The sequence below is a fragment of the Beta vulgaris genome, chromosome 7, assembly GCF_026745355.1.
Source record: "Beta vulgaris subsp. vulgaris cultivar EL10 chromosome 7, EL10.2, whole genome shotgun sequence".
NCBI lineage: Eukaryota > Viridiplantae > Streptophyta > Magnoliopsida > Caryophyllales > Amaranthaceae > Beta > Beta vulgaris.
The window spans coordinates 59,588,693-59,605,010 of NC_079208.1; the positions used below are offsets into that span (position 1 = coordinate 59,588,693).

The following is a 16,318-nucleotide window of genomic DNA, read 5'->3' on the forward strand; positions in this document are numbered from 1 at the left end:
ACATAAAAAGGTACTATAATTAGATTAAACAACTTAAGAGTTACTCCCATCAAAAGAAACTTCGGAATTTCTCAAAATCGACTCGGTTAAAACTCAGACTTAAAGGAACTCGACTCGATCAATACTAGGAACTCGACTCGATCAATACTAGTTCTAATCCATCCCAATTCACGGGCCAGGTTCATCGCAGTTATCCCGCAACCCGATGGAGTTCAACGTTTAATAATTTCATACTCTCTCTCTATCTCTACGATCATGACCGCCATTGATGAGCATAAGCAGCTAAACACTCTTTAAATACCACTAAAACATTCACGCAAAAATCGATCAAACAACAGAACCAATAATCCTCGTAGCAATGGCTTCCATTCTTCGGCGAATTTTCTCTTTCCTCGCAATTCTAACAATGGTTCAAATCTGCTTCGGAGCTTCAAATTCGCCGCAAAAAGTGTCGTTAGATTTGTACTACGAGAGCTTATGTCCATACAGTGCCAATTTCATCATCAACGAACTCACCGACATCTTCGATAACGGAATTATCGACATAGTTGACCTTCGTCTTTTTCCTTGGGGAAATGCTAAGCTCACTTCTAATAACTCATTCACTTGTCAGGTATTTCATCAATCTTATTCTTGAATTTTTTGTGATTATTGTTGATTAATACTATTGAATTTGAAATTAATTATGATATGATTGTTGATTTTAATTTCAGCATGGTCCTAGGGAATGTTTTTTGAATACTGTTGAAGCTTGTGCCATTGATGCTTGGCCTAATCTGGTAAATTTCTCTTGAATTTTGCTGTTTGATTAATGCTGTTTTTGAAGTGAATTAATGTATTCGTTGTATTTCAATCATAACAGTTGTAGGAATTTGAAATTGTTTGGTATACATACTGTGATCTACTCAATGTTAGAGCTGCATGTGTGTGAAATTTTCCAAAATTTTATATACTCCCTCACGTCTTTATTAGTTTACCCGGTCCTTTTGCACAAAATTTTAGGAGAAATTATGTTGTGGGATATAGGAGAAAAGAGAAATTATTATTTTACGTTAAAATGGAATGAATGTGCGATGGAAAATTAGTGGTCCTATTTCAAAAATAGAAATAAAAGAAATGGGTAAATTAATAAGTGACATTCTAAAAAACAATACGGGTAAACTAATAAAAACCGGAGGTAGTATATAGGGCCGGTTCTGTTCACCTTATTTTCCGTCCTTATCTGGAAAAATAAGTTAGATAAGTTAAAGCTAAGTTGAGATAAGATATAATGAGGTCTAGTAAGGTCAAATAAGTTCAATTCAACAAAACTAAGGTTTGACACTCTCACAATAAGTTCAGAAAAAGTCTAATAAGGACTTATAAGTTCAAATAGGTTAAAATAAGTTGAGTAGAACACGTCCATAGTGTAGATTAACTTAAATTAAGTTCGCATTGTTTGTCCCGATTATTTTGTTTGAATTTCTGCATTCTCTTTGCCAATTAATTAGAATGGCATCTTATGTGTAGATAAGTTGGTGTGAGTTAGTGAGTATCTATCTCAATTGTTCTGTTTGAATTTGCATTCACTTTGTCAACTGCTAGTATATTGTATTGTGTCTATTGTTTTTGGATAAATGAAGGCGCTTTTGTGATTCAACAGCTAACATATGAAGTGAAATTTACTCTTGCACAGGATGATCACTTCCCATTTATTAATTGTGTCGAGACTCGGGTTTATGAGGGCAAGTACAGCCAGTGGGACACTTGTTTCAAGGAGTTGAGTTTGGATCCAAAACCTGTTACTAGTTGTTACAAGGGTGAAGAAGGCAAAAAGGTACTGTCAGCGTTCTTTAGACCTGAAGTTATCATTGTTTCATGCTAGTTCGCCTTGTTTATATATGTATGTATAAATAACCTTATCTATGCACCATTTGCTATTATCTCAGATTATCTCTGAAGCACGGAAAAATTTGCTCGCATTACAGAAACTTCAGCTGTTTCCGTACTTTTTATATGTGACATTTACTCTCGTAAAATCTATTGCGGGGTAGTAGATTACTCAATTGCCTTGCAATCAATCAGGGTCCAAAGAATTTTTTTTATCCTCATCACTTGGCTAAGTCTTTGTAGGTCAAACCCTCCAGTACTCCTTACGTTTCCATAGGCAGGAGTCTCATTGGAGGATTTTGGGTAATAATGGTGTAGAAATACTCATACACTTATTTTATCTTCCTTGTCATTGGGGGTACATATAGTTCTATAAATGCAGTATGGTTATTGTTAATGCTGATCTTTATGAGTCTGTCATGGTTTGATCTCTTGTACGAGTTGAATCCAAGGTTTCTTACAAAAGCAAATATAAGAGTTTAAAATTAAAGGTTATGTGGGAATACCTATGTATATATACCTCTGATCTTGAACTATAGCTGAATTTACCTTACGTGACGACAATAATGTATAAAAAAGCTTAACGTGTATTGTAGTACACTTAAGTGCAACTCACTGAAGTGAGGTGCAAGAAAGGAAAATTCAAAAAATGTGATGTAAAAAGATCTGAGCACCTTGGTTGCACCTCAGTGCACCTTTAAGTTTTTAGTGTGCCTAGGCACACTTTTCACCCCTCTTTGAAATCACCTCGCCTATCACAGAAAAAAAAAGCATGACCCCAATTGCCTTGCGCCTCAGCAACTGCCACCTAGTTGCTCCTCAAGCACCTTTTTTTATACACTAATTTGTAGGTTTAAAACGCGTGCAAGCTTGCTGCAGATATTGTAAGCTTTGCTGCTTATTAAGAGTGTTACTTATTTTTGGGGTTTGGCTCTTCTGTTTGAGTTTACTTGCCTTCAGCTATAATTTACTTTTTCATATGAATATAGATGTTATAAAATGTGATGCACTAATGCTGGGATCGCTTGCTTTGCATAACCCCCCCCCCCCCCCCCAAATTACCAAGCCCAACCTTATTTTCTTAAGCATTACTAGCCATTTATATATCCTTTTGTTTCTGCACTCTGCTGGTTGATTTTAACTTGTCGAGTCCATGCAGCTTGAGCTTAAGTATGCAGCTCTAACCGCTGCACTCAACCCACCTCATGAATATGTGCCCTGGGTAGTTGTGGATGGAGAACCCCTTCTTGAGGTGAGAAATATCACTTCTCGTCTTCATTACTGATCTTTTGCTCGTTAAACTGATGGATAACTAATCTAATTGAATTTCCTATATTCTAGGATTATGAGAACTTTATAAGTTACATCTGCAAAGCTTACAAAGGCCCTTCACCTAGTGCTTGCAAGAAAGCATCCCTTGCAAGCGCTCTCAGGATGAAGACTTATCATGCTCACCCTGTCTGCTACACAGAACAGACCGCAAAGGTGTCGTTCCTATTGAAAATTTGGTCCTTCCTAACGTCATGGACAGATTAAATGCTATGAATCCAGCTGCAATGTATTAGACTCGCAGTTGCTTCACTGTCTCAAGAAGTGATCAAGACTTAATGTAGATTTGCTTGTCTGAGATAGGAATTGTGTTAATTTTGCTCTTTAGTCTCGTGTTGGCACGGATGTTTGTTCAGTGAATGCTGTCTATGTGTACCAGTTTTAGTCTGCAGGTTTCTTTGATAGTTAGTTTGACGACTTCGCCTCAAATTAGCAGATGACAAGCGTACTTTGCATCTTATTGTTAGCAGTGATATTAAGAAAGTTTGCTTGCTAAGTGATTGTCTATAGTTGTACTTTCTTTTTCGGACGGGGTCTTTAGTTGTACTTAAATACAAGGTAGACAAGCAGTCATAGTAATAAGAAGACGTTGTTTGGTTGTATTATGCTTTGCTAAATTGATTTCTTTTTTACGAGTTTGGCGCTAGTGTTCTATATACACTCTACAGACTACAGGGGGAATTTACCACTAGATTCAGAACTTCCATTTTTAGCGACTGCCAATAATAGACCGAATTATGTGTTGTTGTATACTTGTATGAAGACAGACTGAACTAGAAAAAACTAACAGCAAAAATTTGGATCTCTCTACTTCTCTCTTCTCCTTTTTTCCTCGTAGTTCGCTTGTGTGGCCGCCCGTTCGCGGCTGACGTAACGACAACTTCGCGTGTGTTTTTAGTATGCGAGTCTTGGCCTTGCCACCATGTGGTGGGACATTGCTACATCAACCCAGTAGGTAGATAACCCATCACTAATAGCGTTATTAAAAAATAATTAATAAAATTGAGTTTGATTCCACTATCACTCCTTCTTACACTCTCAATTAGGGGTGGGTAGTCTACTCAGTGGGTAGATAAAAAAATTTCCCATGTGGTGTTGCTACCCATTGATTGTAACTGAAAAAATATTTCCTTGCTCTCTTATTTTCAAGTTAAATATCATGACCTAATCCTCATGTCTTGATTTCTAGAATCGAAATTGTTATGCAATTGTTAATAAATATCACATATGATCATTTAAGTGTGACTTTAATATTTTTGAAAAGAGTTATTATTAACGACCTATATTTCACATTTATGTAGTTATGTAGAAGCTTTCATAAACATGACCATTAATGTATTGAAAACTATATTAGAACAATTAATAGAAAGAGGGATTCAAAACGAATGCTTCTTTCCTCCTGCCTGTAGTAATGTTTGACGATTTCAGAATTCATTGTACTTTTTTTATCACGAAAATGCATACAACCTTCATCTGCGTGAGCAAACCAGCTTATGGAACTGGGAAAAATAGAAAAAATAGTACGAATACTATGCCCCAATCTGTTCCACTTATTGTTTGAAAAAAATAAGATCATATGTTTAGATAAAGACTAATAACTCTAAATAAATTCAATTTAGAAAATATAAAGTTTGATACACTCATAAATAGGTCTAGAATGTTTTTTTGGACTGAGTTGTACAGAACTGAATTAAAGTGAGAGGAAACTAACTGAATATTTCCAAACTGAATTCTCATTAATACAATCTAAAAGAACAGAACCTAAGATCAATTATCTTTGCTTAAATTTTACATAAGCAAAAATAAGTCTATAATAACACAAACTATAATCTAGAATACACATACTTGAACAAGTTGTCAATATGTCCGAGTGGTTAAGGAGACAGACTCGAAATCTGTTGGGCTTTGCCTGCGCAGGTTCGAATCCTGCTGTTGACGACCCATTTCTTTTTTCTTCACATCATAAAAGTTATAACCACCAAAAACGACGACGTCTCCTTCGAACCCACAACTTTCTTTTTTTTTGCACTCAATCTTCACAATAAAAGAATCATACAAAAAAAACGCAGTTTCACTCAAAATCATCTCCTTCTTCCTCCAAAAACCCTAATTTCCGAAATTCTTCAATCTCTCTCCTCCAATGGCGAGCGGTGGGCCCAACTTAGAGTGCAGAATGTACGAATCAAGGTATCCAGAAGTAGACATGGCGGTGATGATTCAAGTGAAAAACATCGCAGATATGGGAGCTTATGTATCTCTTTTAGAGTACAATAACATCGAAGGAATGATCCTTTTTTCTGAACTTTCTCGTCGTCGAATTCGGAGTGTTAATAGTCTTATTCGTGTTGGTCGGACTGAACCTGTTATGGTTCTTAGGGTTGATAAAGAGAAAGGTTACATCGATCTTAGTAAACGTAGGGTTTCTGAAGAAGATATTGCTCAGTGTGAAGAACGTTATAATAAGAGTAAGCTTGTTCACTCTATTATGCGTCATGTTGCTGAGACTATGAATATGGACTTGGAGGTGAGTTTTTTTTGAAAAAGTTTTTTTTTTTTGAGTAATTTCGATTGATTTGATGTTAATTTTGAGATTTTTTGGTATGTTTTGATGGAATTGAGTTTGATTTTGGTGAATGTGGATGAATTTGATGATAGTTAGTTGTTTTAGTTGAGATATTTGTCTGGTTTTATCGGATGTGATTTAGTTTTGTGAGTATTTAGTTGTTGTTTCTCTTGATTTGATGTTAATTTTTGAGATTTTTTGGTCTGTTTGATGAGGTTGAGTTTGATTTTGGTGAATGTGGATGAATTTGATGATGTTTAGTTGTTTTTATTGAGATATTCTTCTGGTTTTATCGGCATATGATTTAGTTTTGTGAGTAATTAGCTGTCGTTTCTCTTGATTAGAAGAAATTGAGTTTTGATTTTGGTAATTGTGGATGAATTTGATGATGTTTACTTGTTTTGATTTGCGATATTCGTTTGGTTTTATCCGCATATGATTCAGTTTTGGGAGTATTTAATTGTTGTTTCTCTTGATTTGATGTTAATTTTTGAGATTTTTAGCTAGGTTTGATGAAATTGAGTTTGATTTTGCTAATTGTGGATGAATTTGATGATGTTTGTTTGAATTGTGGTATTTGTCTGGTGTTATTGGTAAACAATTCAGTTCTGTGAGTAATTAGTTGTTGTTTTGATATTTTTTGGATGTTAATTTACTCATACTTGGAGAGTAGGAGTAATTCCTCTGAATTAATTGAGATTTATTAGGTAGGTCCTTTTGATTTTGCTTCACTTGTTACTAAAGGCAGATTCTTTTTCATGTTTCATGTGTTTAATTTACTGAGATCAAGTTTCTATTCGCATATTGAGTGTGTGCTTTGGTTGTCTTTCTTGTGAAGTTCTCAAGCTATGCTAGCTATGTTATTATATGTAGATACTAGTTGCATGTCTTATGATGCCATAATGGGTTTTGTGTTATAAAGGTGTAATCAAAGGGAATGGTAATGAAGTGCGTTTTGTAAGTTTCCAATGTTGTCTACCAGTTAGGTGTCTAGCTAATACTTTTTTGCTGACATATAATATGCACCCTCCGGTATTTATTAGTTTACCCACTTTTTTGGGCACAAAGTTTTCGGAGAAATAGGTATGTGGGTCATAGAAGGAAAGAGAAAACGTTCATTTATTGGCATATAGTATTAAAGTTGATGTTGTGCGTCAAGAAAAATAGACAAAGAAGATAAAGATAATAAAAAATTGGTGCGACCATTCCAGAATTAGAAATATAGAAGTGGGTAAACTAATAAGGAACAATCCAAAAAGGAAAGTAGGTAAACAAACAAAAACCACAGAGAGAGTATTTTGCTTTAGTTTATTTGTTTTCTATACACAATCTCGTCGTTGGATGATTAGTGGATCCTGCGAGGCTCTTTTGGTGGAGGTCTTAGGAGGTCCAGGTGTACATTGTTTATTTTTAGGAAGAGTAGTTAGCAAACTGCGTTATCCCAAACTAATATCTTTCTCTTTCATGTGTGGATTGTGGGAACTATGGTGCTAAAATCTGATATGAACCTTGATGATGCATTTTCACTCTATTTTTGGCATAATACTTCCTCTGTTTTTTTTATGCTTGCAACGGTTTGACTCTTACACTATCCAGTATCCACAAACTCTACTTGCTTATCTTCGGTGATTTATAGTTGAATAAAAGCATATTTGTGTGGGATCTTGTTAGAATCCTCTCAATGTATATTTTCCAAATATCTACTTTTTATAATTTTGAATTATCGGTAATCAAAGATATAGTGGTTGAAGTTATGCATTGACAAATGTGAAAGTTAAACTGTTGCAAGTAAAAAGATACACATGAAGTATATAATAATACAATGATTGGTTCAGTGACTTGGAAATTCTGGAGAAAGGGCGGCATGGGCAAGTTACACTTGTATTGTATTTCTATAAGAAAGTGAAGTTTAATCTGGTGTAATGTAATACAACAATCGACAATTGCAAGTTTGCAGCACACTTCTTGCTTTACATTCTAATTTTGAAGCTGAAGGAAGTTGATTGTGTTTCGTTTTCATCTAACTACTATCTACTCTTCTTTCTTTCTTTTCCTGGTAAATGACAAGAATGCATTTTGATTATCTAACAATGAAAACCGTTCTTGCTCTCTCTCTCTCTCTCTCTGTTTTCTTTTCTGGGAGGAGGGAGCAAGCGATAGAACTTTTTATTTGGCAATATATGGTGTAATATAAGAAGTTTGTGGGAAGTCCTCAATGTTTGTTTCCACTTGGATGATATTTTTAGCTTTTAAATTAGGACATGTCGACCCAAAATTTACTTTGTTAGCTAGACGCATGTCCCTTTAGCTCTGAATTCATGTGATAGTATTCCATATGTAGCTTTTAATCACCTTGTCAATGTTAAAATTTTGTTCCCTTGTGGTGGAGAATAAAATTTCTGGGTTTTTAGGGGAGAGTGGGATATTTTTACTGCATGCCCTTGAATCATATGCCTTAACAAGTCTTTCAGCTTTGAAAGTGGATATGCTCGTTCCGCGTATTATATGCCTTGTTTGCTGTATGTATTCTCCAGTGTCTGTTCCCTGTATAAGTGGCTCCAAGCTGCTCAAGAAATCACTTGTCACTCAGTTTACTGGGCATCTGTCCTTGACTGTGATATTGCTTTATCTAACTTCTTTTCTTTTAGAATCTTGCTGTTTTAGTTTTTCCCTTGTCTAACGACTTAGAATATTTAAGTTGTTTGTGCATTGGACACGTGGCACATGATGGTGTGTCTTCATGCAGGCTTATTGAAACTTATTCGCTGTTATGCAGGATTTATATGTGCATATCGGATGGCCTCTGTATCGAAAGTATGGACATGCTTTTGAGGTAAGCATTGCATCCTCGACACTGCTTTCCTTCTTTTCGCTTTATGTACTATGGTAAATTTATGAAAACGTATCTTTCATGATGGTAGGCTTTCAAGAATGTAGTGAATGACCCTGACACGATTTTGGATGCGCTTACCTATGAAGTCAAAGAAACTGGTTCTGATGGTCAGGAGGTACACAGATTCGCTTCACTTTTCATTGATGATATCTTTGGTTCATGTCTCACATGGCTACATTGCAGGTAACAAAGGTGGTCCATGCTGTTACCCCAGAGATCAAGGATGCTCTGGTTAAGAATATTAAACGAAGAATGACTCCTCAGCCTTTAAAAATTCGTGCTGATATTGAAATGAAATGTTTCCAGTTTGATGGAGTGCTTCATATAAAAGTAAGCTGCTCCCTTTGTGTGGTTGAGGCATAGTATTCAATGGTAAACCGCATAGATGTAGGTCTTGGAGTGATTGTGGTCTTACTGTTGTATTAGGCTCAAGAACAGTCTTGTGCTTGTTTCGGTTAGTAGAGCTACACGAGTTTTGATGTCTTTTATAGTCAATGCTGGATTCTTCTGTTTTGGCTTCGTGCCTTCGCTTCTGATACACCTTCCATTCCGTTTTGTTTCTGATACACCTTTCATTGGTTTAAGGCTTAGGCTATGAAAATATCTAGTTGAACAGCTTTACTTTTGTAGGTGTGCGTTTTTTTAAGGTTCAGCCTTCTCTTTCTCCCCCCCCGCCCTAGAATGACTAGTTGAACTGCTGGGATTTGAAGTCACATGCGATTCATTTATATTAGTTATTGAACCTTGATCTGAGCTATGGAAATGGCCACTTTTAATCTTGAACAACTGGAGTGGATATTATTATCTTATTTGACCAAGTTCTTAACTGTCCAGACTTCTTATTTGATTGTGGTCACATTTCAAATAGATATTTATGGCTGATATAATGATTTGCAGGAAGCCATGCGTAAAGCGGAAGCTGCTGGAACGGATGAGTGCCCTGTGAAAATTAAACTAGTTGCACCCCCACTTTATGTTCTAACCACTCAGACTCTTGATAAGGTTAGTTCATCATCTACAGTAGGATATGTTAGATGTTGCGGTTTTTTATTTTGAATGTGTCCCTTGCTGTGGATGCTTTGCTTGTTTATATGGGTGTGTACTTGCCCGTTCAACTTGTTTGTTCTCGACATTATTCTGTTCTTTCTCATCTGTAGTCTTTTCTTTAATGTAATTAGCAAAAACTTCAAACAATGTTTTGCAATACAAGGAAGTCCTCTTCTCAATGTTTTGATGGTTCAGATATGCTTGAATAAATAAGTCAGGATTTGGAAGTTGAGTCAATTTATGAAGCAAGACACTAAAGGCTTTTCCAAATTTCAATGATTAATTGCGTACTACCCATATTTGGTCATATTTAATTTGCAGAGGTGCTAAGTTGGTCTTTTTGATTGATGCATGATGGCTACGGATAGTGAGGCAAAGATATCTCCTCAGCTGGGGATACAATTAAGCTTGTAGCCTGCATATCCCCTATTAATTACCCTTGTACCCCATAAATTATCCTTGCAAATTTGAGGGTTTAGAGCATGTTTGGTTAACATTTTTGGGCTCTAAGAGACGGAATCAAATACCTTCCTTTTTTTGGTTCAATCTATCTTCTATTCATTACCCTTGGTAGTAATGGATTCTTCTAGTTTGTTACCTTCAATTTGTTAGTTGTTTCCTCGTTTTCTTTCCCTTTCCATTCCAAAGCTTGAACCAGACACCCGATAAAGGTAACAAGTTTTGTTCCACTCTATTTGATTCCATTCTCTTTCCATTCCATGACTTGAACCAAACATGATCTTAGTCTTTATGGATATCTACTGCCCCATTGCATATTTGCCTGCCTGCTTTTCTCCACTAGCATTTCCTCCCATCACAAATGCAATTTATTAAGTGTACGCCTAGATTTTTCTCTCATCTATTTCAAACCCGATGCGGTGCACGGGATAAAAATAAATAATGTATGTATGTGATGTTATTGTCCATAAAATTTAACTAATTCTTAGTGTGTGTAGACTAGCTGACCTCTGTGTGTTGATTCTTTGCTTTACATTGTCTAATCTCAAATTACCTTGCTGATATGATGGTATGGTGATACTTGTAGGAACAAGGTATTTCAACGCTTAGCAAGGCAATTGTAGCTTGTACTGAAGAAATTGAACGTCACAAAGGAAAACTGGTGGTGAAGGATGCACCAAGAACTGTAATTGATCGATTCTTTCTCTTATTTCTTTATGTTTGCTATTTTACAATTTTTTGGAGGTGTTCCGTTTCTCTTCTATATCTAAGCCCATTCTGAGGAAGTTAGGACTTGAGACTTTTATGTGTTTGATTGTTAACATTGTAACATTTGGGATGCAGGTGAGTGAAAGGGATGATAAATTACTCCAAGATGTCATGGATAAATTGCGTATGAATAATGAAGAGAAGAGTGGCGACGAGGATAGTGAAGAGGAAGAAGATACTGGAATGGGTGATGTTGATGTTGAAAATGCAGGGTTTCACGACTAGTTTGAATCTAGGAGAAAATTTGACAGGAGAGTGGAAGATGATAGCAGAGTGTCTCTCTTTTTGTTACCTTGCCGATGAATTTTCGTACATTTTATTGTTCGTACGGTCGAGACTTGTACATGGCCGGAACGGCTTTTTTCCCACAACTAGTAGCTTTGAAGTCTCTGAGCGTCTTGATTATTATGCTACAAAATTAGTCAAAGACTACTATATAAGAGCTTTTCACATAGTTTTGGTATATGGCGCATTTTGTCGGTCTATGATAATCATTTCAAGTAATTTTTGTAGGTCTATGATAATGATCTCAAGTTATTAATTATGGCATTGCAGGGTCATATTATTTCAAGTTTCGCTATTCACAGAACATATTTCATGGAGAATGAATATGTCTCTAGTTTGGCTAGTTACATAAGCATTGATATGTGGAGAAATAACGGGAGTAATCTGTATTTTACCTCGGAGTAGGGCCATATCACCGTCTTGTTCTCCATCGAACATGTTCTATTGCTAGTTTTTTTTAGGGTTACGTCACATTCAGCCCTAAACGCGGTATATAAGACATAAATACATTGCTTAGTTGTCAATTTATGATAAAAGTTTGCATTAATTTATGTAATAAATGATCAGTTAATACTTGTTTTTTCATTTTTAGCTTTATATGCTGCATATAAGACATAAATACATTGCTTAGTTGTCAATTTATGACAAAAGTTTGCATTAAGCTATGTAATAAATGATTAATTAATACTTGTTTTTTCATTTTTAGCTTCTTATATGCAGCTTTAAGGACTGCATTTAGCTTTTCTTTTTTTTTTACACTTTAGTTATTTGACTTACTAATTTTTTTGTATTATCTACTTTAGAAGAAAATGTCCCTTAATCAACAAAATCAAATGTTAACGAGTATAAGATTCTCCATGCTTGATTTATTTGCCCTTTTTCCTCCTTTTCTTTGTTATGTATTAACAATAGGGCTAATTTAAAGAGTTTGTCGGTTGTCCGTGTGTAAAGTTTTCAACAACGATAGCAAAGCATCTCATATAAGGGGCCCTTATATGGAGCCACAAGATCTTATGAAATTTTGAGAGGAGATCTTTTCTTGTTTGTGAGAATAAATTATGTCAGTACTTAAATTTTGAATAAAGTTGGACAAAATATCAAAGGTCACGAGCTATTGAAGCAAAAGTTTAAGTCTTCTACCTTTGTCCTTATTTTTTGTACCCTTACTTGATAAGTGTATAGGGATTAGGGATGGCTTTTGTGAGAATGACAACAAGAGCCTAGAATTTATGTTGTTTCGTACACAGCTTTGTTGTTCTCTCCCACCCTATGACAAGGTATGAATGTGTGATTATGGGACTGTTTTGTTTGGCATAGAATAGTTGAACTGAACTGAACTAAATTGAAATAAATAATGATATGTGAGAGTAAAAGTATTGTCCTGAAATGAACCGAATTAAATTGAAGTAAACAAGATTGAACTGAATTGAAAATAAATTGGGGAGAACAACCCTATAATGATAAGGTCGTAAGGGTATGTTGGCTTTTATTTCGTTTTTTCGACGAGTCGTTACTTTTTAGATTATCTCTTATGTCACTGAAGAATTTGTGTTTGATGATCTATTTGTCAAAGAAAACTAGGGTTTTGTTTGGTTTTGACATGATGCACTAACCTTTTGCTTACTTTTACATGATAAAATAATTAGATTACAATTAAACTTGACGTTATGTATCATCAATGAAAGGCAATGATTAGAGGTAATTTTTTTTTTGAAAGGAACTAAGAGGTATAATTTTATAACCAAATTTAGATTTAAACATTGCATATAATGACCAATTAACAGTTGAAATTTATCAATAAGCATCTCTTTCCTTTATGTGTTGCTCTTTTCTTTTTATGGTAATATAACTATATAATTATTCCTTTAATAATTTACAATTTTGGTCAAAATATTTGTTATTCTTATGAACTTTGAAGCCAACTTTATGGTGATGTTGGTCTAAGGATCGGAATCAATAAAATATAGTGTAGTGGATGAAATCATGTTAATTTTTGGGGCTCTTACGTAGTGATACGACAAGTGCTTTATCTTGAGTTTAATATATGGTGTTTAAACTTTTGGGACTCTCACATAGTGATATGGCATAAGCTAGTTACTAACTCATCTCAAATGTAGAGGAAAGAAGAACTACATCATATTGAATTATGTGTTACTCTTTTACTTCGCTGTTTCTCTTCTCATTTATTAAAAACAGAAGTACGACCTAATGCTAATACAACCATACATAAAACAAAGCAAACTGAAATGAAAGTAAGCTTCATTGCTCTTCTCTTCTCCGACTTGCCCCGTCACCCATCAGTCACCTACCTCATCGCGGGTTTTCAACTATTTATCTGGGGACTGGTGTGTGGACAATTCACTCACTCACAAATACTTGCCGGCTATAGTGATTATGATTATAGTAGGTCTTTTCATTCTCCCACGGTCAAAAACCTAGATTTACTTTTGTTTACCAAAGTTCAATCCATGATACTTTCATCACATTGTCAATTGGAGGTTAATTAATTGCATGAATACTATCTCTCAATTGCATGTAATTAGGGCTGCCAATCAGATCGGGTTGGGTCAATTTTCGGAAAAAAACAACAGTACTTTTGTGGGTTAACTGAATTTTCGAGGGAGATTACTGTTTTGAAATATTGCGAAAATATATATGAGGGCCATAAGAAAACAATGACACCATGTTTAGTCCTTATTTTACAGGTGCATAGAGAAGCATGTATTCCTTTACTTAAGGCTTTACTTTTGAAGAGACCCTACATTTTGTTTCCTCAACCAGTTTTTCTACTGAATTTGCATATTCTCAACTTCTTAACGAACCTATATATGCCTTATTTACAAAGAAGCAACTGAACTTATTGCGCTGAGATGCTCTTTTATAATGGGGGTGGCCAATGAAGCACATAAACTTTTGGATCTTTAGTTTCCCATTCTTGAAATATATTCATTTTTAAATCTCATATGTTTCCGTACTAATGAAAATCGAAATTGGTTGTTATATGACGTCACATTAATACTCCATCCGCTTCAAAATATAAGGCACATATGATGTTCGAGGTGGAACTTTGATTTTTTTTTTTTTTTGGTAAATTGAGGAATCCAAACAATAATTAGGAGGGTAGGGAAAAGTCCTAACTATGTTAGTTTCATCTGCCATACGCCGAGCTTCCTTTGCCATAGTATCTGCGGCCAAATTCCTGCTTCGAGGGACATGATGGAAGCGAGAGTTTGAAACACCTTTACTCAGCTCCCTGCACTCATATATTATGTCAGTGTAAGCATTAAAATGACCAGAATCAGAGTGTAACAATTCAATTGCTTGAAGGCAGTCAGAGTAGAAAACCACCGTTACTTACTCTAATTTATATTGATAAAAATTCTTTATAAGAGTATTACATTTAGTTAGATTGACCTGAACGAGATACTGATCCGATAAAATCTTTCTCATTACCAAAAAGTTCCGAATGCACACAAAAAGACAAGTTCAGATTAAAATATAAGGTCAAATATACTCTCAAGTCTCATATGATAAGCAAATAGCTGAAAACATGTTACCAAAAAAAAAAAAAAGACAGGACCCCCAAAAAAATGTAGAGAAAAACAATGTTATTTTCTTTGAAGACCAAACGTCAATGATATCATTGACAAGGCGAGAGAGCGAGGTTGGATATGACTACTCACTACTCACTGCTGCTAATCCGTTGGCCCCACTGATTCCCCCCCTTGCCCGTCTTCCAAGTTCCAAGTTCTACCCCTTCCAAATAATGCAATTATATCTAGGTCTACATGCAAAACATTTAAGACTAAAGCTCGACTTGATCAACGTTAGGTCAAAAGATGATTCGGGTTGGCTAGGCTCGACTACAACCCTTAACGAGAATGAGTGAAGCTAAACCTATATATCTTGACTCGATAAACTCGTTAGTAGCTCCACTAGCTCGGTAATAATTTAATATAATATATTTTTACAAAATAATATAATTATTCAAAATTTATTTTTTCAAAAATAAAAAATCAAATTGGCAATAACCAAAAATGTAGAAAAACTAGTCAAGCTCATATACTACACTAGGCATGGTCCAACTAATATCAATCCAGTATGTTGTTGCTCGCTACTCCTTTCGCTAAGGAGGTTCCTATTGTTTACTAAACAAAATTACCTATAAGGTATCGCAAGCCCGATCTTTAATATATTTAAAGTGGGACATGAATCAGGGTTTCACTTCTAAAGGGGCCTACAAATTGAAAAAAAAAACTTTAAATAGAAAAGACTGAGAAATAGATCGTCAAAATGTTGCAAGTTTATTCAATTCAGCTCATTTTGGAATGTGTCAAAAGATTTTGAGGAGAAAAACTTAATTTGATGCATGTTTGTTATTTCGTTTACTTGCATATTTTAGTGATTTTTGTAATTTTTTTATATAACATCTATTTTTCAATATTAACACAAGACTTGCATATTATTTGGGTCGGGGCGGCTAACTCAAAAGAAAAAAGAACTGGAAGTTTCAAAAGAAAGGTTACAATTTTTTTTAAGAAAATAATATTCAATTGAGTAGTCAAGCACTTGAGCTTGAGTCAAACAAGACGAGTTCGGATCAAGTTTGAGCTGAGTCGAGTTACAAATTAAATAGAGTTAACGTATTCGAGTTGAGCATGCATGTTATGAGTTTAGCAAGTAGCGAGCACGAATCGAGCCAAGTCGGTCGGTTTTTGAGTCAAGTCGAAAAAAACCTTGCTCGCGATTGATTCGCTCGGTTAGATAGCATCCCTATATTTACACTAATCAACCATGGTAAGCTGATGGTTGGAGTACCAAGATCGGTTTTATATTCTATCATAAAAGTTATAAAAAGTTGATATTATGAAAATATCCATTGAAACTAATTCAACAACATTTTATATGTTCTATTTTGGTTTGATATATAAGTAAACAAAATACGGTCAAAGTGAGGCGTGCGAGTAATTCAAAAGTCAAAGTGCTACACTTGAAAAGAAATAGATGAAGTATATGTTAATTTTGACGTTTACCTTTGTCAATGGATTGTTTTGAGCATTGATATATCTAATTATAATTCAATAAAAATTTATAACGCGAAAATA

The 16,318-nt window shown here is 34.9% G+C and overlaps 2 protein-coding genes and 1 non-coding gene across 3 annotated transcripts; all 3 read left to right on the top strand.

The window, feature by feature from the left end:
* Window positions 1–350: 350 nt before the first annotated feature.
* Window positions 351–3,800, top strand: LOC104900237 (gamma-interferon-responsive lysosomal thiol protein). Its single transcript, XM_010687614.4, has 5 exons — window positions 351–613; window positions 714–779; window positions 1,676–1,816; window positions 3,029–3,121; window positions 3,211–3,800. The coding sequence occupies exons 1-5, from the start codon at window positions 359–361 to the stop codon at window positions 3,403–3,405; spliced, it is 750 nt and encodes a 249-aa protein (XP_010685916.2). The 5' UTR covers window positions 351–358; the 3' UTR covers window positions 3,406–3,800.
* Window positions 3,801–5,054: 1,254 nt separating this feature from the next.
* On the top strand, window positions 5,055–5,136 carry TRNAS-CGA (transfer RNA serine (anticodon CGA)). The gene has a single exon. It is a non-coding gene; the product is annotated as a tRNA-Ser (tRNA).
* An 88-nt stretch (window positions 5,137–5,224) lies between these two features.
* Window positions 5,225–11,499, top strand: LOC104900238 (eukaryotic translation initiation factor 2 subunit alpha homolog). Its single transcript, XM_010687615.4, has 7 exons — window positions 5,225–5,722; window positions 8,538–8,594; window positions 8,683–8,769; window positions 8,838–8,984; window positions 9,552–9,656; window positions 10,747–10,845; window positions 11,004–11,499. Exons 1-7 carry the CDS (start codon window positions 5,339–5,341, stop codon window positions 11,151–11,153), a joined length of 1,029 nt encoding a protein of 342 aa, XP_010685917.1. The 5' UTR covers window positions 5,225–5,338; the 3' UTR covers window positions 11,154–11,499.
* Window positions 11,500–16,318: the final 4,819 nt, after the last annotated feature.